This window comes from Phacochoerus africanus, chromosome 2 (assembly GCF_016906955.1).
Source record: "Phacochoerus africanus isolate WHEZ1 chromosome 2, ROS_Pafr_v1, whole genome shotgun sequence".
Taxonomy (NCBI): domain Eukaryota; kingdom Metazoa; phylum Chordata; class Mammalia; order Artiodactyla; family Suidae; genus Phacochoerus; species Phacochoerus africanus.
Window position 1 is genome coordinate 208,824,120 of NC_062545.1, and position 23,676 is coordinate 208,847,795.

The 23,676-nt window shown below is 36.1% G+C and overlaps 1 protein-coding gene across 5 annotated transcripts in view; it reads right to left on the minus strand.

Annotated features, from left to right (window-relative positions):
- Positions 1–497: 497 nt before the first annotated feature.
- The window catches only part of CCDC171 (coiled-coil domain containing 171), a 356,155-nt gene continuing 332,976 nt past the window's right edge, over positions 498–23,676 (minus strand). For all 5 annotated transcript variants that reach the window (XM_047767619.1, XM_047767618.1, XM_047767620.1 and 2 more), the window contains one exon: positions 498–3,014. In XM_047767619.1, coding sequence (XP_047623575.1) covers positions 2,793–3,014 — 222 coding nt within the window. In that variant the 3' untranslated portion in view covers positions 498–2,792. The remainder of the gene's footprint in view (positions 3,015–23,676) is intronic.

The following is a 23,676-nucleotide window of genomic DNA, read 5'->3' on the forward strand; positions in this document are numbered from 1 at the left end:
ATTTTTTCTAGATCACAGAAGGTAAGAAAACCCATATACTAAGGTGTAAAGTAAAACTTCCTTTCCTCTCCAAAAATATTTGAAGCCATTCTCCTAAGAAAAGTCTACTTTATACATCATTCTTAAGAATGTAAGGAAGCTGATAGAGCAACTGTCCTTGCCAACACAACACAGATCTCAAATATGCAGCGATTGGTCACTGAGGTGCTCAGAAGCAGTCCAGAGTTTCTCAGATCTCCATAGGATATGTCATTAAATCTTCTCCTCCTGCTGAGTCTGACTTCTGGGAAAAAAAAAAGCATGTGGTATAAAAATTACTATATTTGGTAGTGAATACTAATGATCACTCCGAAGGCTCATCCTTCAGTCTCTATAGCCTTTAGCATCTAGTTGGTTATAAATGTGACATGCTTTGATTTGATTTAATAATTGTTTTAAATTTATAGTTCAGAATGCATTGGATAAAATGTATCCGTAAAATCAGATACTCAAATATATGCAGAGACATATATATTTATTTCTGGTGTTATCCCATTAATAAAGGCAGGAAGACCAAGGTCTGGTCAAGGGAAAGTTTACAGAAGTGTCTTTCCCCCTAAAATTACTAGGATCTGGAAACAGATTCAACACACACACACACCCCAGACATGTAAGTGATATCAGGTAACATTCTTCCTACAGTGTGAGAATTGGCAGCTCACTCAATGATGTCACTTGAACTAAAAAGTTGTTTTGATTTCTATATGGACAATATCTTAATCACTGTATAGGATGTGCAGAAACAGAGCAACCGTTCTTGCCAACATGAAATAGATCTCAAATATGCAGTGATTGGTCACTGCATATTTATATAAATCACTGTATAGGATGTGCAAAAACTGTCCTATGATCTGTATAAAAACAGTCAATAGTGTTTTCTGTGTTACAATAAATTTGCAAGTTGACTTTCATACATGTTACATTGCATTACACAGGGCATACTCTCTAGTATTCAAAACCCAGACTGGTTCGTAAAAAGAATTGCAAGGAAAAAATTAAGAGAAATTTGGTTAAAGATGTAATTTTACTTCACATAAACAGCTTTCTGAAGATTTATATAATGCTTATATTGGCCCAGTATGATAAGAAACAGTATTGCTACAAAGTATGACAATAATAGCGCTATGTTATCTCAGATGGTATAAACCACTTGGTTAATTTGGCTAATAACATAAATAGTATACCAATTTTATGTACCAAGGCCAATAAGAAATACTTAAGAGGTTGGGTATATTTGAATTAAATGTCATTGTAAAGTTAAGATAATATAAATTCTATAATACATACAGTTATTTTCTAATGTATCCATAATGAAGAACTCCATAATAAGAGATAATTATAAAAGATGGATTTTTGTATCAAAACTCTTTGTCTAAAAGTACAGTTCACATCAGAAGTTAATATCACTGGGGAGTTAAATAATTAAGACAAAAACAAATATATATTACAAATATTCTTTTGTTCTTCACTTACCATGATGCAAACTGCAAGGATTTAACCTTTAAGGGTTAAAGAGTTTAATCAATGTCAATGTCTGATCTTCTGAAGGCGATAAAGAACAGTCTGTCTAGCGATACCCAACAGAACATCACTTTGTCAAGCCACAAAGCGCCCAAAAGCTTGTCAAGTAAGTTACCAGAAACCTCTTTGTGGTTAGAACTCAGCTCCTTCCTGCTTGACCTATTATTTGATATTTGACCACTTGGTTGCAAGACACTTGCTCTTTCTAGCTGAAATGTCACTGGGGCATCTTGTCAGCTCCCCGACATCTCGGCCTGACATACAATTTTACTTTTGTGTGCTACAAGGCAGAAAATGCAGGGCAATGGCCTTGTTTTAAATTCTGTCAGCATCAAAGATGGGCGTCACTCTTGGGTCCTACCAACAACAAAAACAAAAAAGGAGTCTCTTTTGAAGGTCAAAACAGTCATTACCTTGAAGTTTTCCAGCTTATACTAAATATATTACCTGCTGTACTGGAGCGGGAACTGTCCTTAAAAAGTGCCTAAACACACCACAGAAATCTTCCCAGCACAACTGCTCTACTTTCTTATCAAATACAGACTTGATAAAAGGATGAGTTTTCAATGCCTGCAGGGACCAGATTCAGCGGTTAACTTAACTTGTTCAAATGGGCAAGTGGTATCATGTAGCTTTACAAGGAGCGACCTGACCTTCTCACATTGACCAGGAGTGACATTATTGTGCAGGAGGAGAAGCAGTCACATCATTTCTGTTTTGCACAACCTGCTTAAAGTTTGCAACTAAATGCTTGTCTTCAGTTGAGCTGACAAGAGAGAAGAGGGGGCTCAGTGAACCATGGCAGGGCTGCCATGAAATGACAGGAATCATTGGCATACATTTCAAATAGCTCTCTCAATCCTATTAAAGTATTGCAGTCCTGCTTTAAAATAGACAAGTATGAAACAACTTTGATAGATAGAGACTAAAATGGCTTATTGATTTTTTTAAGTCTGAAGGAAATTACCCAAAATGTGTCATTCTTTAACATTTAAAAATATGTTACATAAAAATGAGCAACGGTGATAATAAATAAAACTTAGAGGGAGAAAAAGTTTGTTATTTCACTATTCAAGGAGAGACAGATACCTGCACACATCAAGATATCACTCAATTTTTAAAAACCCACTACCACTTGTGCTGAAACAAAATTCAACTGATAAGAAAATCCCCCTTCAAGACAATTTTAATTGTACTGTTAACTCTCCTTGCACCCCTTTTATTTTATAAAGTCATAATCCAATCTGAGTTGGTCTCTTGGCGGCAGCAGACAGAGTCACTGGAGAGGAGTGAGATGATGTCAGGGGCATGGGATTTATAAGTGTCTCCTTTAAGAAAGTGTAAGTTGTATCAAGTTCAGCTTTCAAAGGCAAAAAATCCCCAACATCAATTGTGTCAGCAGGAAGAGCAGCTCTTGAAGGAATGGAGAGATTTGAATGGTCTCGTGATCCTGTCTATGATATAAAAAAAAAAAAGAACAATAAACATAGAATTGAAAACTCTTATTAAACAGAATCTAAAGCCATAAACACAGAAGTGGACTAAGAGTCACTGAAATATGAAATGGGGTGGAAACTGCCATTTAAATAATATATATGATAATACATAAATATTAAATTATTTTCCAAGTTGTAACTGAACCTCTTATTTGTTCTATGTTATAAACTTGTCAGGACATCAGGAGTCTGCCCAAATACTAGACACTAAAACTTTGTGTAAAACTCTTATAAAGTTATTGAATCAAAGTCAATAAAATCAGGCATTTTTACTTCAGATTCTATCCACTGGCAAATTATAGAAACCAATGCTAATAATGTTTATTTCATTATGCATTATAATATATGCTCTACAAATGGGAGAGCATAAACTGCTTAGAAAATTAACTATGAATATTTTATGTTTTTTAAGTTATCAGTCTGACTTATATAATTGAAAAATATAACACAAAGAAAAATAAGTCAATCCTAGTGCCCTCTAGAAAACAGCACACTAGCATAAAATGCCAGTGAGATGAATGTTTTGTTTTGACCTTCTATAATTTTGCCACCACCCTGTTTTAATAAAGACTGTTCTATTATAAGTACTTGGAAATCATATGTCAAAATATGGAACTGCAGCATGAAAACAATTTATCCCATATTATAAAGCAGTACAACTATCTAGAAACTGTTGGAAATCAAACGTAAGAAATCCACACAAAGTACTCGAAAAGAGAATTAAATCTTCATGAAACTATAATTTAAGCCTTAAGTAACATCAGTAATTAGTAGTTAACATTTAACATAAATGAAGTCTCACGTATAAAGCAGATAGGTATTATCTTATAGCATTTATAGATAGTAGAAAAACAGTGATCAATTGTATGTCAGAATTTTCCAGATTCCCAGCAAATAAATACATGTTGCCGAGATAATAAATCTAGTCATAAGTGTCTCCACTAAAAACCACATTTCATATTACCGAGTTTTTTAGAAAAATATCTTTGTAGTAGATTCTCTTATGGTTTTGACAACAAAATAGCGTGAATTCTAAGGATCTGCTTTATCATGTCATGTTATACAAAACCATTTCTACATGTGGAAACAAGAGGGAAGCTATCTCTAGCTTTAGGAAAGTATCAGGAATTCAACTGTTGTATGCGTTGCCATTTTTGTGGATTTTTTAAAACTACAACTGGAGAAAAATCAATGGTTGTATCTAATACCTAGTTCAGCAATTTTCTTTGATCTCTGTTCTTTTGATTTCTTGATACTCCACTGCAAGCCTACAGCTGACGGAAATCATCTCTTTTTATGCTGGAAGTTAAAAAAAAGAAAAAATGGCCACTTGAATGGCTTTATGAAGGAAAGGTTAACTTATCCTTGTGGAAGGAAAAGAAATTCTGAGATCATGTACTGACCCTGACCAGCAGCAGTGATAAGAACCTAAATGCTGGGCCTGAGCATATCAGCTCAGAACCAGAACAAAGGCATTTGACTACATCAGAGGCTGAAGCTGTATATTATGCATTTTTCCTGCTGCTAGAACTACCTTTGGTTTTTCTGGGGTTTTTGTGTGTGTGGGTTTTGGTTTTTTTTTTTTTTTTTTTTTTTTTTTTAGCCGTGTGTCTGGATTGGCAGTGTTATTTCTTGATTGATTTTGTTGCTGTAAAGAATACAGTGTCATCTACTAACTGATTCTGCCAGACCTGGCAGTAAGAGGATAATAGAAGAGCAGGAGATGGTGGGACCTGATTCTCTTCTTAATAAGACTCAGAGCAACTGCACTATTTATTATGATAAAAGAATATGGACAGGCAAGGCTTCAAAAGTTTGCTGTTACATCTTTATATTTCAAGTTCTGGTCTAAGAAAACTATATATGAAAGAGAAGAGTGTGCAGAATCAGATCAAGGAAGGTCAGATATTCTCTGAGGGCATTTTCTTCTTGATGCTTTAGACTAGAGAAAGGTAACTGTGCAGAACTGACCAATCACTCCTGTTTTGCAATGTTAGATATATATATACATAATTTACTCAAATCTATATTCTGTACTTGAAGTTTCTTTTTCCGTTCTTATGAGTCCATCAACCTAACACATTACACATTAGGTAGATCATCCTTTAGGGAAGGTCTCTTACTTAATATGTTCAGTGGATCTTGCATTCTACAAAGGTGCCCCTCTTTTGCCTTTTCTCTTCTTACTTTTTAATATGTCCATTTTCCACCATGTTGTCCAAAAGTATATTTTTATCTAATGTAATATGTTTCGACTAAATAACTGTGAAATGGGATATTTTGTATTTCACCAGTATGTCAATTCATAGTCTCACTTTTCGCATACATTTTCTATCCTTATGTCCTAAACATGGTAAATAACCTAAAAGAGAAGAGATTTCCTTAAAGACTTGCACTACTCAAAAGGTATGTCCTCCATCAAATAAAGGGACTTATTTTTGTGTAAATAAAAATAATTGTTTTTTCTGTTACTGAGGTCACTTGCTGTATATACTTCATATACTGCTAGAAAATAATCTCATGAAATGGGATAAAATTTGATTGAAAGTCACTTAATAGCTTAAAAACAACACAGCAAAAATTCTAGTGAAAATGACTTGAAAATGGGACATTAAAACAAAAAGTAAATATGAACTATTTTTCTTGTTACAAATAATATTCAGAAATATAGAACACTTTTAATATAATACAGAGAGTAAAAGGCAGTTAAATAATGTTCACCATTTGATCTTATATTTTAAATCTGTGGTCATTTAAGCTACTTTTGCTTAACTTCTGAGATTTTCTGATAGTCTCTCATGTAAGTTCAAATTTAAGCTATTTTAAAAAGAGAAATTAGTTACCTGAAATAAAAGCTAGGTGTCATGTGAGTCTTTATGGAAGCATTTTTATTTACTCAATAAGCTGTAAATGAGTCCATTTGAACTGTTTAGTCCATCAGCTAAATACACATTCACAATACAAAATGTGTCTACCAAATTTCTGCATTTAAAAAATCTTATGAAACATAGTAATTAAGACATATCCATTAACCATTTTTCAAGGCTTTAATATCTCAGTTGTTGAAAAAAAACTGAGTGTTTTTCAACAATAAAAATAAATAAGGTGCTAGAGTAATATTAAAGTAATGACTCAATAAATTGTCTATATATCAAAGCCACTTTGCAGATCAAGGCTTCTGAAACAATGACACTAAGCCATTTGTTTCTTGTGAAGCATTTATAATCAAGTTAAGTCTTCTGGAATCTGGTATTATAAAAAATGAGAGGTGATGTGATGTAGTAAGCCTGAACAGCACGGCAAGGAGATTATGCTAGGCACATAGTATGGTGAAAAGAACACCAGACTGGAAATCAGAAGACTATAGTTTCCTTCCAGTTCTGTTACAATCCAGCTGGGTCATCTGGGCAAATGAATTAATCCGCCCAGACCTCATTTCCCTTGCTTATTAAAATGAAGAACTAGACCCCTTCCAGCTCTGAAGTTCTAGAGGTCCACCATGATAGCAACCTGGCATGACATATGCCTAACTTTTATCTATGACGTTAACAGAAATCAGAGTTTCCTAAACATAATACTTAAGATGTTGAAGGGATACAGATGGCCCATTCTTAAGAGGAAGGAATACATATTGCACATAGTTCTTTAAAAAAAAAAAAAAGACAAGTAGATAACAAAATCAGCCACAGTTTAGATGATACGGCTACATTCAATTAAATTCTGTGATACATTTTTTATTATTGTGACCGCCATGATGATGTTTTAAGCTCTGTAAATCACTGACTGATTTTAAGTAGAGTGTGCAGCGCCACATAAATCGATGAAGGAATCAAAGTACCCACAAGAGGGCCTTACAATGAAGCTCCCTTGCCATTTTTACTGAAGCTCCTAATATGTTCTTACCACTGGAGTCTCAGTACTCAGAATCACAGAGGTTTCTTCCTTTCAAATACTTCAAGTTAGTTAACCAAATTTTACCTATTTTCCAGTTCTGTTGCGCTGGCATCATAGGATGCCTCAGTTTATACAAACAGAGCTGACAATAATTATGCAACAGTTTCTCTTGTGGAATGCTCAGTTATATACCTGAGATCTCTTTCTCTCTTTCTAGCTACACTCACATATGTATATACCTGGTAAATACATCTACACATACATACTTGCTATATGTATATGTATACGTGTATATATATATATAAACATACACACATACACACATATATATATACCTGCTACCACATCATTAAATATTCATTCCATGTAGTTATCAATTCTAACTTTTAGTTACCAATACCAAATCTGCAGAAACATGTTATGCGTTCCTCTCACTGCAAGTCATTAAATCTTAGTGCAGACTGGTTTGGCCCTTTAGCTCAGTGACATCAGGATAGGCCAGGCAGAGATATGTGAGCCAGTGAAGCACTGTGATGGAGTCTCCAGACAAAGAGAAAACAACCTAAGAGGAACCTAAGAGGTCTGGGTTCCTAGAGACTAAGAAGGAAGGGTGATCACTGAGCTAGAAACAAATCAGAAAAGACAAGTAGAAGATGTCAATAACCAGCTTGATTCACATCAAAACAGTTTAGTCCTAAGCAGACACTCAGCACTGGTTAAAGAGCCAGAGCTCTTAAGTCAACCTGGTTCAGTCTAAGCCTCAACTACCCCCGTGTGGTTAATGTGGTAGATTAATTGGATTAAAGCCCTGGAGTCTTCAGGCTTCCTAACAGGCACACCCTTTGCCATGTGAAGTTACAGCTGTCTACAGCCTGGTTCACAAGCTCTTTGCCTCCCTGTCCAGCCTCATCTAGCATTTTTTCACTTGTATTCTATAATCTGGTTACATGGAACTTGTGAGTTGGTAAATATTATTTCCCACAGCTTATACCTGTCCCCAGTCTGTCCACTGTCTGCAACAGAATTCTACCCTTTGTAGAGTGAAATGTCTTCTTCACATTTCAGGCGCTGTCAAGGTTTCCCTCTTTGTGGGGTCTTTCCAGATCCTTGCCCCACCCTTCCCCAGCTGCAGTTAGCTACAACATTCAATCACACTTTCGCATTCCTTCATGAGCATTTATTTTTCTATTTTCACTTATTTGTGTAGTTACACATCCCCTATAAAACTATGAGCAGTTAATGTAATGGACTCATGATTTTGTATTCCTAGCACTTAGCAGAGTACCTGGAAATAAATAAGACTTCTAATTGATAACTGAATGAACAAATCACTCATGTCATTACCTCGTGGTTTTGGTTTTATATTTGGTTATTTCATGCATATGCAGATTATATCACAATTAAATGTAGCATGGTATAGTGGAAAGAATATGAACTTTGAAGTGGAAGAGAACTAGGCTTCCAAACTTGAGTCTGTCCGGTATTAACTATGTGATCTCAGACAAGTTATTTAACCTATGTGAGCCTGGGTCCTTTCTGTAACATAGACTTGCATGTAACATGAATAACCCCTTGTAGAGTTGTTATAAGAATTACATGAAATAATATATATATATACATACATATATATGTATAACATACAGTAGCTCCCCCTTTGCCTCTCATTCTATTCATCTCAAGAGAAATTGAGAAGATGATTGATAACTGATACTCTTCTCAAATTTTTAATTATGGTAGCATGTAGTGAGCATGTAAGTCAGGCACTGTGCTAGGTTCAATTTCATAAGCATTATCTCAATTCTCACAACCACTCAATGAGAAGATACTATTATTACTCTCATTTTATGGCTGAAGAACTAGGGCTCACAAGAGTGGCATGAACTGCTCCATATTGCACAGCTTGGTAAGTGGTGAAAAGGGACGTGACTTGATCCATGTTCCTTCTCATCTTATGCTTGGCCACTACCTCACCATGGATCCAAAGAAGATACAGCCTCAGGTTTATCTATATCCAGAGCTGTTTCATAAAGACAGAAAGGGCTCAACAAATCTCTGTGAAATAGGAAAATAAAAGCATATAGATTACAGTAGATGTTTAAAAATAGATGTTTTTTGATAATTTTCTTATAGTCCAACATTTGAATATCGATGTACTGAAGTATATAGATTTTATAGCATTTACATAAAATAAAAGTTCTAGACCTTTCACCGAAGAATCTTATGTGTTGTTATATTCAGAGATAAAACAGCACTGAAGTTTTAAATTACACTAGAACATTTAAACTTTAATTTTAAATTACTTTAAAAATGTCTTGTGGCTGACAAGATAACAATTTCCATTTTTTTCTCTTGGATATTTAGATTTCCTGACATGATTGAGGTTGGAAAAAAAAAGTCAAAGAATTTTCCCAGATGGCTTTTGTTCTTTCTTTTTCAACTTTCCTTTGCACCCCTGTGCTTCCCCTCTGCTCCTTTCCTGGTAAGTCTGATACACCTGATGGTAGAGAATACCAGAAATGGCCAGAAAATGCAAAGGAGACCATTTTTCCCCCTGTATCTTAGAAGCAAATATATTTAAACAATCCATAAAGATTCTGAAATGTAAATATATATGCACATACTCAAGTATATTTAAAAAGGTACAAAAACTGAATAAAAACTTAAGCATACTATATAGAAAAATTCCATTGAAAAACTAAAATGACAAGATGATAAAAATATATGCAATACACATAATAGCCATAAATTGACTTACTTAATTTACAAAAGGTTCATGTAAATCAAGAAAAGAAGAGCCTAATTAGAAAACAGATTCAAAATAGTTTATTTATTAACATTGGGTTCAACTATAACAGAAAGCCCAAAATGTTGGTGGCTTAAATAAGGTAGTTTACCTCCCTCTGATATGGCTACATAAAGCTATCAGGAATCCAGATTGCTTCTATCTTGGGCTCCAAAGCCTCAATATGTGGCTTCTACCTCAGGGTCCAAAACAAGTGATCAAGCTCCAGCCATTATGTCAGCATTCCAGCCAGAAGAAAGAAGGAAGGAGCGAAAGTGCCATTTGGATTTAACGACACTCCCCAAAGCAAAATACTTTTGCATACTTTCCATTGGCCAGTAATCACATGACTAACTTAGCTCTAGGGGAGTCTGAGAAATGTAGCTTTTTTTCCCCCATATCTGAATGGCCTGTGTAATAATATTGAGAGGACTCTATTACTAAGAAAGAAAGAGAAAATAGGTATCAGGAAACTAGTATGTATCTCTGCCTCAGATACATACTGGCTGCTTGGTGCAGGATGGGAAAATATAGTAAGAAAGAAACACATGAAAAAGAGCTAAACCTCATTCATAATTAAAGAAATGCAACACAAAACATGACATGAGTTTCCACTGTGGGTTAAGGATCCAGAGTTGCTACAGCTGTGGCATAGGTTGCAGTTCCGGCTCAGATTGGATCCCTGCCCCAGGAACTTCCATATGCCACAAGGGGCAGCCAAAAAAGAAAAAGAAAAAACAAACAAACAAACAAACATGACAATGAAAACTTAGTTTTCACCTATCAGATGGCCAAAAATTAGATTTCTGATGATACCCACTGCTGAGAATAGAGGGAAATAGCTAAGTTCCTACCAGGCAGGCAGAGCTGTGAGCTGGTACAACCTTTCTGGAAGACAAAGTTAAAATTGTGCCTCCCTTTGATCCAGCAATAGCACCCCTACGTACTACTTCTATGGCTACACTCACAAAAGCTAAACAAGATGGACATACAGATGAATTCATTGAAGCATTTTTTCTGCTTCTAAAGACAATGCTAGATCCTTAACCAGCTGCACCACCAGAGGACTCCCTGTCGAAGCATTTTTTAGAAAATAATTTTTTCCATGAATCTAAAGGGTCCATCAACCAATTGTTGTTTAAGTAAAGTATGATACAACAAGAGACTTAGACAATTTTGAAAAATGAGGTAAATATGTAAGTACTGATGTAGAAACATGTTGCAAGTGAAAAAAGAATGTTCAAAACAATGAGTGTGTGTGTGTGTGTGTGTGAAAACAAAAAACACTTGTATTTAAAAAATGGGTATAAACCGATACATGCATATACGTTTCTCTATTTTCCTTCTGAAAAGGGAATCACAAGAAACTGTTACTTGTCTGTAGAAAAAGGAAATAAATTGGAGTGTGCATTATAAGGAAAAAGCTTTGAACATTAAAATTTTTCTTTCCATGTTTTTCTAATCTTTAAAAATACTAAATTTATGAATTGGCATTTCACGGAGGTCAAAATCAACTGATTAACAAATAAATGGAAAAACAGTAACCCCAATAGTAACAAAAATGGAAAGGAAAGTGAGGTGTTTATTGCCAATCAAAACTGAATTTAAAAAATTATGACACTAAATAGTAGTGAAGGCATTATAAAACAGGCACTCATAAATTGATAGTGATTGTATAAATTGATAGAACCATTTGGACTATAGCTTGGCAACTGTCTTAATTAAATGGTTAAAACTACTTGATCCAACAATTCCATTTATAATTAGGTTTCTAATATTAATAATAACAAAAAAATCAGAAATAATCCTATATTCAACAAAAGAAGTACATTTAAGTAAGTGATAGCCATTCAATGAAATATTACATGGCTATATAATTTATAGTTATAAACTTCTGGATAACATGAACAAATGCTTAGACTTGACCAGGTATCAGAAACCTTTTTCTGTAAAGGGTCGGATAAATATTTTATGCTTTGTAGTTCGTACGATCTCTGCTGTAACTATAAAACTACTGTTTTAAGTCCCAAAGCAGCCATAGACAATATATGTAAATGAATTAGTACGACTATCTTCCAATAAAACTGTATTTATGACCACTGAAATTTGAATTTAATGTAATTTTCACATCATGAAATATTATTCTTCTTTTGATTCATTTTTTCAAACATTTAAAAATGTAAAAACTACTCTTAGTTCACAAGCTACTCAAAAACAGGTGGCAAGTAGATTTGGCCCACAGGCTGTACTTTGCTCACCCGTGGGTGAGACTATTTAAGGTGAAGAGGAGATAAGTAAAATTACATATGATAGTTGTGTAAGCTACTGAGATTGTAGGAATTTTTCCCCTTGATTTCTGTATTTTCCAATTATCTACAGTATGCATGCCTTACCTTTAAGACTAAAAATTTTTAATTAAAAAAACCCACTAATTTTACATACACTGAAACCCATATTTTAGTATAGTTATGACTCTGAACTGTGTGGCCAAAATGAAATGTAACTGGTTCGTTAAAGGTCACTGGGTAGGTCTTGAATCAAGGGTTTTGCAAGTTTTGAAACAATTTTAATTTATTTAAGAACACTTTCTTATTTCAACATTTTCAGTTATCTAACTCATATCCACAAACTGACATTAAGTAAACACAGACAAATCATTTTATGGAGGAACGTGCGCCTCCACTCTGCACAAATGCTGCTTCTTATAGAGAGTGGCTACTTACAACTTGTGTGCCTTCATTTTACTCCAAATAGCACTTCCAGCTGCCAAATTACAACTTCTGTGGTCAAAATGTACACATGTCACACTCTCTCTGGGAACTATTAGGCAAAACTTTTCTGACCACTTTTTCATTACTGAAGAATTTCCTCTTAAAGTTATAAGCTCTTTCATTCAATGTCAAAAATTTAGTAATAATCCGGACGCTATAAACTTAGACTTTTTAGCAGTATGTTTTTTTCTGAGTGGAATTACTGACCCTGCACTCAGGTAAAGAAGAACAGAGGAAGGAAAAAAGCATTTAATATTTAAAGTTGTTTGAAAGAGATGATTTTCCTAAATCATACTTATTAACATCCTAAATATCTGTCAGTTACATATTTCAATAAAATTAGCAGTAAATACACATTTTAAATGTTAAAACCCATTTTTTTCTATGCCCCTCCCTTTCACTGCTGGTTTAAACCAGGGTCCCTCATTATTCCACTATATCACATCTAAAATCACCAGCAATTCTTCACGAGCTATTGAAAATAATCGTTATTCCCTGCTGACTATCCAAGGTTTAAGTCCTATATTTCCCTGGTCTGTTGAACCCTTTCTAGAGGGACTGGTTATCTTCAGTTAAAAGGATATAGACTCTCTATTTCTCAGTGAGAGAGGGGCACTTCGGATGTTAAGACAACTCATGTGATCTGGGGTTCACATCTGTGGAATGCCTTCAAATCACAACAAGCACTGGGGAGTATGTTCCAAGACAAACCACTTAGTTGGCAATGACATTTCCTTTACATGATAGGCAGGAATGTTACTTCTGATAGAACCAGGCCATTTCCAGCCATCTCTAACCAAACCCATCTCCAGGGAGAACATCTTACAGAACTGTGAGAATAATGCAGCAACCACAAAATTCCAAAATAATATAGCTATAGATTATATTTCAAGAATTTAGTCCTTACATGACCAATTCCATATGACAGACTTTCCCCAGGATGCATAATGCATAAAGCATATCTAAATCAACATTCTCCATCTGTATCTAGTCATTAATTCATTTACTAGGTATCTATTAAAAGAATAAAATTGAAGAATTAACTAAAAGTACCTATAAAATGTCAGATACTGTTCTGAGTACTATGATACGGCAGTGAATTACACACCAAAATTTCTCTGCCCTCTGCAAACTCATGCCGTCCTAACTGCATCCTGGGGCTGCATCTAGATTCTAATTTGCTCAATCCTATGTAACCACACAAATGCTGTTTTCATAGTGTTCAATTTTGATGGACAATGACACTGAGAGTTTGCCAGCCTCATTATTCTGTGGATACAAACAAGGTCCCAGTAATGAGTCACATATCCCTAGTTCTTCCCTGACCTGTTCACATATGACCTCAAGCGCCCTGGTAGAGTTCCCGTCAAAACTTACTGGGTGTCTGCAATCCCTCCACCAGGCTCTGCCTCTAACATATTAGAAGGGCTCACTGGGCCATATGCCCCTACACTCTGCCCTATGCCCACCCTTCTCTTTGTGTCCTCTGAAAACTGGGTGAACTCTGACTGGGACCTAGAGTCTTACACGGTCTGTCATGAAACATTACTTTTCAGCTTCTGCATGTAGGTACCATTTTCTAAGAGCCCAGATGCCAGTCCCTAGGCCTGCACGGAGGAGAAGGACTTGCCCATTCTCTCTGCTTCCAATCACCTCCTCTGGGCATCTGCCCTAAAACCTCTACCAGACCCTCAGCAACTTCCAAAGCCCTCACGCTCATCAATTCTCGAAGAGCCTGTGCACCCATCACGCTTCCACAAAGGCCCTCAGTTGTTTGAAACACAGTTTGGGTTCAGAGTAGGGAATCCACAGGATAATGATTTGGACAGAGGTTTCAAAGCTCTTTACTAAAATTTTCCATTAGTTATTTAAGTGCCTCTTCACTTTCTTTAGTTTATAAAGGCACTTGTAATTTTTGTAAACAAGTCATCCCTTCAGACTTATCTCTACTTCCTACTTCATCTCTATTGTATATTTGCTTATTATTTGAGAATATTCAATTCTGCTCTTGAAGACAAGGGAAAAAAAATAGGATAGATGAACTCATAATAAGAGATAAGCAAAGAGAATGAATGAGCCAGCAGTATATAAGACAGAGCAGAATTCACATGATAGGGACAGATAGATAGTAAGTTAGCACTCTGTAGGGCAGACTACCTACAGATAGAAAGGGAAGGAAAGGGAGAGATAGTCTTTCTGCAAGCTAACATCATCCTCAAATTGGCCCCAGAACTACAGATAAAACCAAAAGCTGTACAGCAGCCTAAGTGGCCAGCCACAGCTACTGGCCAGAAGTATGTGCCCCACATATCTCCTAGAAGACAAGTGTGGTAAGTGGTCCCAGGCACCTCTGTCACCCAGTCTCCCTTTCTCAAACCTCCACCCTGATCGTCATAACCTCACAAAGAGTGGCGGAGGCTGATGCAGTCAAGAGAGAGGCTGTAGGAGCACCATAAAAGCCAGGCATCAGGTAGTCTAGCCCTTCCCCGTAATGGCTCCCTACCTTCCTCATCCTGCATGTGTTTTAAGTTGATAAACCATGTGATTTTAGGATCTTTGTCTGTGAAACCTCCTGTTCTGTGACCTCTGGGATAACTTACCTGGTCAAGTACTCTGAGGCTACCATTGCGTCAAGGTAATTTCCCATAAAACGGCTTTGCTCCCTAGTACTAATCAAAACAACTGATCTGGAAGCAAGCCCTGCTTTGTCCTATCTCAGAGACCATTTTTCAGGCTGCTTTTTTGACTTAAAAGGAGATTTCTTCTCATGTTTTTACAGTTTTTCATGACTCACCTCAGCCATCACTCTGCCCCCAAGCCTTCCCGGCCATCTCTCCCTTCGCGTGTGGGTTATGTGCCCTTCTCTGTGTTACTGTCACATCTCACGCATGCTGCTTTATAACAGCATCACAATCTGCTGTTTGCTTAAACCCATGCTGTTCAATACAGTAGCCACTGTCCTCATGTAATTATTCAATTTTAAATTTATTACAGTTTAATATAAAATTAAATTAAAATTAAAATTCAGTCTCTCAGTGGCACTAGCCACACTCCATGTGTTCCACAGCCATCATCACAGCAAGTCCTCATGGTCAGTGCTGGCTAAGAGTTTCCTTCTTGGAGGCACAGACTATTTTGTTTGTTTCTGTATCACCAGTGGCTTGACTAGTGACCAGCATATCAAAGGTACTCCCTGTGTTGTTCACTGTTGACAAGAGTGATTCTAAACCATATTCCAAAGAAAGCCAAAGAGAAAGCATGTTTGGATATTAAATTTTTCTTTCTCTCAAAAATATTTTTATTTTACAAATTTTAATTTTCACTCTTTAATTCTAACTTTTTCGGATTCTTCTTTTCTTAAGTGCCCAAAGTTCCAGAAGGAACCTCGCTGTTCCTTTCTGTGTTTATCTTCCTCAACCTTTTGGCGAATGTCACTGTGGCATTTCACCTTAGGCTGCTCTGAAAAAGAAGGAAAGAAGCCTGTGACATCTGTGACAAGAGGACAGTTACTTTGCCAAGTGTGCATTCTCAAGACACCCAGGCACGAATGCTAGCTCTCTGAAGCTAGAGAAAACACATTTCTATATCAGAGAAAATGCATTGCTTAGTCTCCTGCTTTAATTTTCAATTTTTATACTCCCTTAAGAAAAAGATTCTACTATAAGCTAAATTTGGAGGCAATCTAATTGTTTGATGTAAACCTTCAAAGTTTCCTTTGAGTTGAATGTCTATCTGCTTGGGCAGAAAAGGGGAAAAGAGGGAATTTACATTCACTTTGCTAAACATTAGCATCTTTTGTTCAATCATTTGAATGCAGGACAGTTCCAGGAAACAGCTTAGAGAACAAGAGTTGACATATACAGTGTAAAATCTTTTAAGGTGCTTGGATTCAATGAGGGAGAAAGTGAGACGGAACCATATTTCAGCTCCCTAACTGTGCTCCAGTCTGCAGGAACTTTGTGACAGGTCTCTGTCTCTCAGCTACACTTGACTGGCTTCTGCTGACATTCAGCTGTCAGACAGCAACCCTCTACCAGGCCCCTAACATGCTCCACAGCTTCACCCAATTAACTCGCTTTCACTTGACACGGCAGCAAAAAGCTTCATAATAGGTGGTCAAGGTGCACGGTGTCTGCCTGCCCTCGAACTGCTCACACACAGCAAGATGTTTAACTACTTTCTTCTTGCTGGTGTGCTCAGAACCTGGATGACGACAATTTAGTCATTCCATCTACTGAACTGGACGAAATCTAGGAAATATCACAGTGATGCACTAAGCTGCTCAAAAACAGACCTAGAGATGACTAAAGTTAAATTTCAAATCCGCTTCTCAGGCCCTCTGAGAGGAGGATTTGATTTTTAGACTATCAAAATTTGGTATCGACAAGCAATCATATATGGCTAGTTTTTCAACTCTGTCATTAACAGGATTGTATAAAAGACGATCTGAGATAGAAAAAGAGCATTTGACAAGTAAGAGCAGGAAGGTATAGGCACAATTCAAGAGTATGGAATAAGGCTTTGCTCATAAAAATGTACTTTTTTGAACAAACTCAAAAATTTCTCTATAAATTTTTGTCATGCTTCTTAACCTTTCAGATGAAATACATTGTACTTGAAAATATGTTTGGCTAACAAATAAAAACTTTTATACTTATTTTGAAAATGATCTGAGTAATCTATACATTTTGTCTCACCTCCTAATACATTCAGACCTAAGCATACAATCAGTTTTCACTTCTCTGAACCCTGAAGATCTGAAAATTATTTTTTAATGTCACATAAAGAAAAATAAAAGTAATATACACTGTACTGCCCTTGGTTTCCTAGATTTATAAATCATGTGATGAAGAGGCCACCAAAAAAGCCACTTTATAAGACTCTTTTTTAATGACATGCAAATGCAGGTCCCTGTAGCTATTACTAAGATAAAGTTATGATTTCCATTCCAAGTACCCTATCAGTAAGTAACCAAAGCTGAAAAATCTAATTAAAAGAATGGGGAATTCTAGCCTCCAGCACAATGAACTTATCCCGGTAGAGATCCACCACTACTTTACACCAGGCAAAGCAGAGTTGAAGTATACCTGGCTATTCTATATAAATCCGAGAAGACCTTCTAAGCGTTTGGAGTCAAGTTTGTAAGTAGCAATGCTTTTGTGACACGCCTTCAAAACGAAGGAAATATTTCTCTACATAAAATGTGTATTTGTTGTTTTAAACACTGCTCACTTCTTATCAGAAGCTCAAGGCAGGGATAGATCGTAACTGAATTGGTGAGCAATTAGGAAATCACCTGCATCCATTTTATTCAGTAAGTCCTGTCAATCTTCCCATCTCTTATCTGGCTATAATCGAATCCTCCTCCATCTCATTACTACCCTCACACAGATAATTCTCACTTTTCACTTGGGCTTCTTTAATATGACTTATCACAATCCATTACCAGTATTCACGTACATTCTCCTCACAAAAACCTTAAGATCCCTCAGACAAAGTCATATTATCATATCCTATTAAGGATGCAATACAGTATAAAGCTTAAGAGTAAGGACTCTGGAATCACACTGCCTAGGTTCAAATCTTGGACTTTAACCTTGACAGTTTCTTCATATGAAAGGAAGAGATAATAGGCCATCTTAGATAGGATATTGGGGGTTAAATTAACATACATCCAGTGCTCAGCACAATGGCTGGCACACAGTAAGCATTCAATAAATATTGATTGTTGTTATTACATCCTTAGCAATGGGTAAAGTACATACCACATAGTAAGTAATAAATACATAGTGAAGAAACAATAAGGAATTTTTTTTTTTTTGGTCAAATTTTTGCTATTTCTTGGGCCACTCCCGCAGCATGTGGAGGTTGCCAGGCTAGGGGTCGAATTGGAGCTGTAGCCCCCAGCCTACGCCAGAGCCACAGCAACGCAAGATCCAAGCCACATCTGCAACCTACACCACAGCTCACAGCAACGCCAGATCGTTAACCCACTGAGCAAGGGCAGGGATCGAACCCTCAACCTCATGGTTCCTAGTTGGATTCGTTAACCACTGCGCCACGACAGGAACTCCCCTTTTTTTTTTTGTAATTTTTTATTATTGCTTCATCTCAGGATGATGTAGATAATAAAAATTTTTCATTAAGGATATAAGTGATAGATTTAAAACAGTTCTGATAGTATCATTTTGTAAAAATAAATAAGAATTGAAAATGCTTAAATTTTTACAAATCAGTAAGAATTTTAAAAGTTTCTTAGATTTTTTTTTCTGAGCAGATAACATGATCTGAGCATAAAGAAAAATAAATGTAAATTTTTATTGTTCCATAGATTTTTTTTTTTTTTTTTTTTACAGCCACATCTGTGGCATATGGAAGTTCCTGGTCCAGGGTCTGAATTGGAGCTGCAGCTGCCTGCCATAGCCACAGCTTGCAGCCATGCTGGCTCCTTAACCCACTGAGTGAGGCCAGGGATTGAACCCACATCCTCACAGACATTGTGTCTGGTTTTTAACCCACTGAGCCACAAGAGGAACTCCTAGACATTTTTTTATATACCCTCCTTTTCTAAGGATTTGATGGCCTGCTTATCTAATTTGAGGAAGACCTCATTATTTACAGAATTTTTAAGGAATGTGAATAAAAGATTTATTTGATATGAAGGTTCTACTTAGATAACATTTTTGAATGATTTTCATTTCTTTTCTTTTTCCCTTGAAAATAGCTTTACATTTTTCTATTTCAAAGCTACTGAAAATCCTAACTAGATGAGGAATTCAGATTGATAAAATATGAGAGTACTTCCTAGGCTGAAATGCATACAAAACAATAGGCCATGTTTTATTAATATGTTGTATGTCCTTTATGTAAAGACATGTCAAAAAACAAAATTATCCCTTGCAATTAAAAAAAATTACTAGTGTTTAAAGTCTAAACAAAAATTTGCCAAACTTTTCAATTTAATTTCAGTTTATAGTTACCCTAAGTAATGCCTTTTATTAAAACTAAACCCCACATCATACTAATTGCAATTGTTTTCTGGCCGCTAGAACAAACTGCCACAAACCAGGTGGCTGAAAACAATAGAAATTTATTCTCTAATAGTTCTAGAGGGTAGAAGTCTGAAATCTAGGTATTGGCAGGGCCTTGCTTCCTCCAAAGACACTGGCAAGAATTTTCCTTGTCCCCTCCAGCTCCTGGTGGTAGCGCAGTCCTTGCATTCCTTGGTTTGGAGCTGTGTCACTCCAATTCCGACCTCTGTCTTTACATGGCCATTGACCCTCTCTGTCCCTCTCTGTTTCTCCCTGTCAAGACACTGATTATGGATTCAGGGCCTGCTCTCACCCAATGTGCACTCACCTTAATTTAACAGATTATAACTGCAAAGACCCTATTTCCCAATAAAGTCACATTCTGAGGTTGAGAGTGAGCATTCATTTTCTAGAGGACTCTATTCAGCCTACTATACCAACTACTAACAATGTAAGAAGCAATGCATCAGGGTTATTACTCTTATAATTTTGGCTCAGGGCACCTATAAGGTTCTACTTCACACTGTTTTAAATAATAGCTTAAATATTAGTTCAGCAAAACCTCATGGATTTCCTAAGCCCTATTAACATTTAAAGGTCATTGTTCATGGACATCATTTCTGGTTGAAGCTATATATTTAGTCTTCAAATGCTGCTAAGCAAATAGGGCAAATATTTTTGAAGCCTAGTTACCTCTTAAAGTGAACTTATCTTTTTTCCTTTCATTTCCAATTGCTGAGTATTTTATTTTCATAATAAACAAAATGTAAAATATGTTCAGAAAGCAGTAGGGTGCTCTGAAAGTATATATAATGATGCACTGATAAATATAAACTTTTATCCCCAAATTCCACAAACACCTTATGAAAGAAATTTTTAATGTCTGTGAAGATTAAGGCTTCAGAATTCCTATATTAATATATGTGCAACTGTAATTTTGTAATAAATACACACAGAAATGTTTTATGACAATGGTGATACACATCGGTTGTTGTTCCACTATCCAAATTCGTGTTATAAAATTTGCTGTCTCTTCCAAATCCCAAAGTAGCTTGATTTGTTGGGATTATGTTTTTCATTCTTTAAATGAACATAATTTTATTATAATAGGATACTATTTATGCAAAAAATGAGACAGATTAAAATGGTAATTTTATAATCTAAGAAATAAAAATCCCAGTATTCAGAAAAAAAAAAGTTATTAAAATATAAAGTGCTATCTCCCCCTGCCATCAGTAAGCTAGGCATTTAACAATTTATCTTGAAACCTAACTAAATAAGATGATTTGGGGCAAAGATACAAAACTGCCATCAAAACCATTCTAATGCTAACTCCAAAGCTCTGCCTAGAATAGGGGAGTTACTTTGAGGTCTTGGTAGTTCCTTCCTATGTTGAGAACAGGTAAAAATTATAATTCTACACTCAATTCATTAGAATATAATAGAAATGGCATAAATAATAACAGCAGGGACTTTATAAGCATCCTTTCTTTTAATCTTCATACAAGCCTGGAGGGAGAAGCTATCATTATCTTAATTTTTACATATGAGAAAACTGAAGCATTCTTGAAGAGGCTTAGTTGAACCAGGATCACATGGTTATTAGCAAGAGATGAAGCCAGGATGTGAATTAGCCTACTCCAGAGCGCCTACACCCAGCCACTGTGAATGTGCTATTGAGTTGGACTGCCTGTGTTCAAACTTGCTTCAGCACCTGATAAGCCATACAACTGACGATAACAACAGTACCAAAAAATAATATATAACCGTAGAGGTGTTGTAAGTATTAAATAAATTAACATATCCAAGGGTGTGAGAATGTTGGTTCACACATGTAAAATACTGGACAAATGTTAGCTAGTCTTCCCTCTCCTCCTCTGTATCAACCCTCTGCCTTGAAAAACTATGCATAGCCATAATCCGAGTCCTGTTTTATGTTCACAGACTAGGTCTTTACCTGGAAGATACTTTCCCTTGGTCACAAGGGGGCTTCAGTAAGAAAATATGGGATGATACAGGACAAAAAGAAAAGTGATGGCCACAGTGGTTTACAAGGAGCCAGCAGTCCCAGCTCTTTGCCTTACTAACTGGATGATGCTGCATGAATTACTCAACATTTCTGAATCTCATAAATAATAATTTTATCACCAAAAAGTTATACGGTTGAATACATGGATATATTTTGAAAACTGTAAAGAATTGCAGAAACAAAATTGTCATCATTTAGGAGGAAAAAGCCAACTCATAGCTTAACCTTGATTGCATAAAGGTCATCAGCATCCAGTTTCTGCTCACACAGTTCTCCCTGTCCAGAATTTCTTATTCAACCCTATCATTCCTTTGAAATCAAGCTCAAATACAAATTCTCAAGAAGAGCCTAGCTACTGCAGTCCAAATAAATCAAACTTTTCAAACTCTATGAAATTCATCATCTTATTGCTTTATGTGAGTCTGCCCTGACTCACCAACTAGATTAAAAATTACATCAAATCAGTGACTCTTGATTACGCCTTTTTGTATTCAATCCATTTGCAGATACAACTATCTTTCTTGCATAAAATATGGGAAGAGAAAGACCTCTAAAAGATTTTAGAACTCTTCAAAAGGGAAAAAATTCACTGACTGATTCAACGAACTTTTGTCAGTCATTTAGTAATGAGTTAGGCACAATGTGGGTTCTAAGGATAGAAGGATAATTAAACACAATACCTGACTTCCAGGTATTAGCAAAATCAAGTGTATGTAGGCCATCAGGCCATAATCTTGATCTAGTTCTAGATGTATAGGTCTGGTCTGAATGAGGAGCAGTGATTTGTTTTTGTTTTTTGTTTTTTGTCTTTTTGCCATTTCTTGGGCCGCTCCTGCAGCACATGGAGGTTCCCAGGCTAGGGGTCTAATTGGAGCTGTAGCTGCCAGCCTATGCCAGAGCCACAGCAACGTGGGATCCAAGCCGTATCTGCAACCTACACCACAGCTCACAGCAACGCCAGATCCTTAACCCACTGAGCAAGGCCAGGGATCGAACCCGCAACCTCAAGGTTCCTAGTCGGATTCGTTAATCACTGAGCCACGACAGGAACTCCAGGAGCAGTGATTTGATGTATTCCTGGAAGGTATTAAGTTGATAATCGGGACCTGGTCCTTTTTATCTCTTTTCCTAAATTGTTAAGAATCACTAAAGGAGAAGTTTACCAATGCTCTCATGATTTGTGAAAACAAAGGACAGTCCCTGGATCAGGCTGGAAACTTGGAAGGAGTTGAAGTGGGAATGGGATAGGCTGATAACTTGAAAATGAATTTATAACACCAACTTCATTTAAAAAAACCATCAAATAAATAATTGGAAAGATATATCTCAATTCTCCTATATGATTCCAAAATAATATATGATTTTTAAAAGTTGGAATTTAGCATTTAATAAATGTCAACTCATTGCCATTCTATGCTTAATTGTTATATTATTTCACATATATGATCCTTTTTTAAAAAATAGTGTTCTCACAATTTATAGAAATAAAAGCAGGCACAATTTCTTACTATGCTCTATATGATGTACTCCATGTGCATCTCAGAGGTTCTAAATTCATCAATAATTGTCTGCTTCTCACACTGATCTTTAGAGCTCTCTTCACATTTCCTTTTAAAGACTTCTGCTCCTCTTGTCCTTAAACTGATGTCCAGCTGCCATCATGCCAATTCTAGGGTCACTGAATTAAATGCATCAATGACAACAGTGACAAAGCCGTTAACAATGCTGAGAAACACATGTGTACCCCTGGATCGTTATTATGTTGCCATGAACTTGATAGGAAACAGGAAATCTTCAAAGGGAAAACTAACATCAAATAGAGTTGACAAGACAGCCAGCAGTTTAACTCAGCCTCCATCTCCTTACTCAGTTCAGTTTGGGTTCAACAGCTACAGTTCAGGGTTCAGGGCTATTCTCGGGTGGGTTGACATTCCCACCACTAGATTCTTAAACTGCTTTATTTCTTTTAAAAAATTTTACTGTTCTACATTGCTACTAATGTTGTAGGAGCTCTTTATCAGAGCATAAAATTTCTAGAATACCCTATATCCTTCTTATGATACATTTTCTATGGTAAAGAAAAATAAATCCATTTTTTTCTTAGAGATATGGA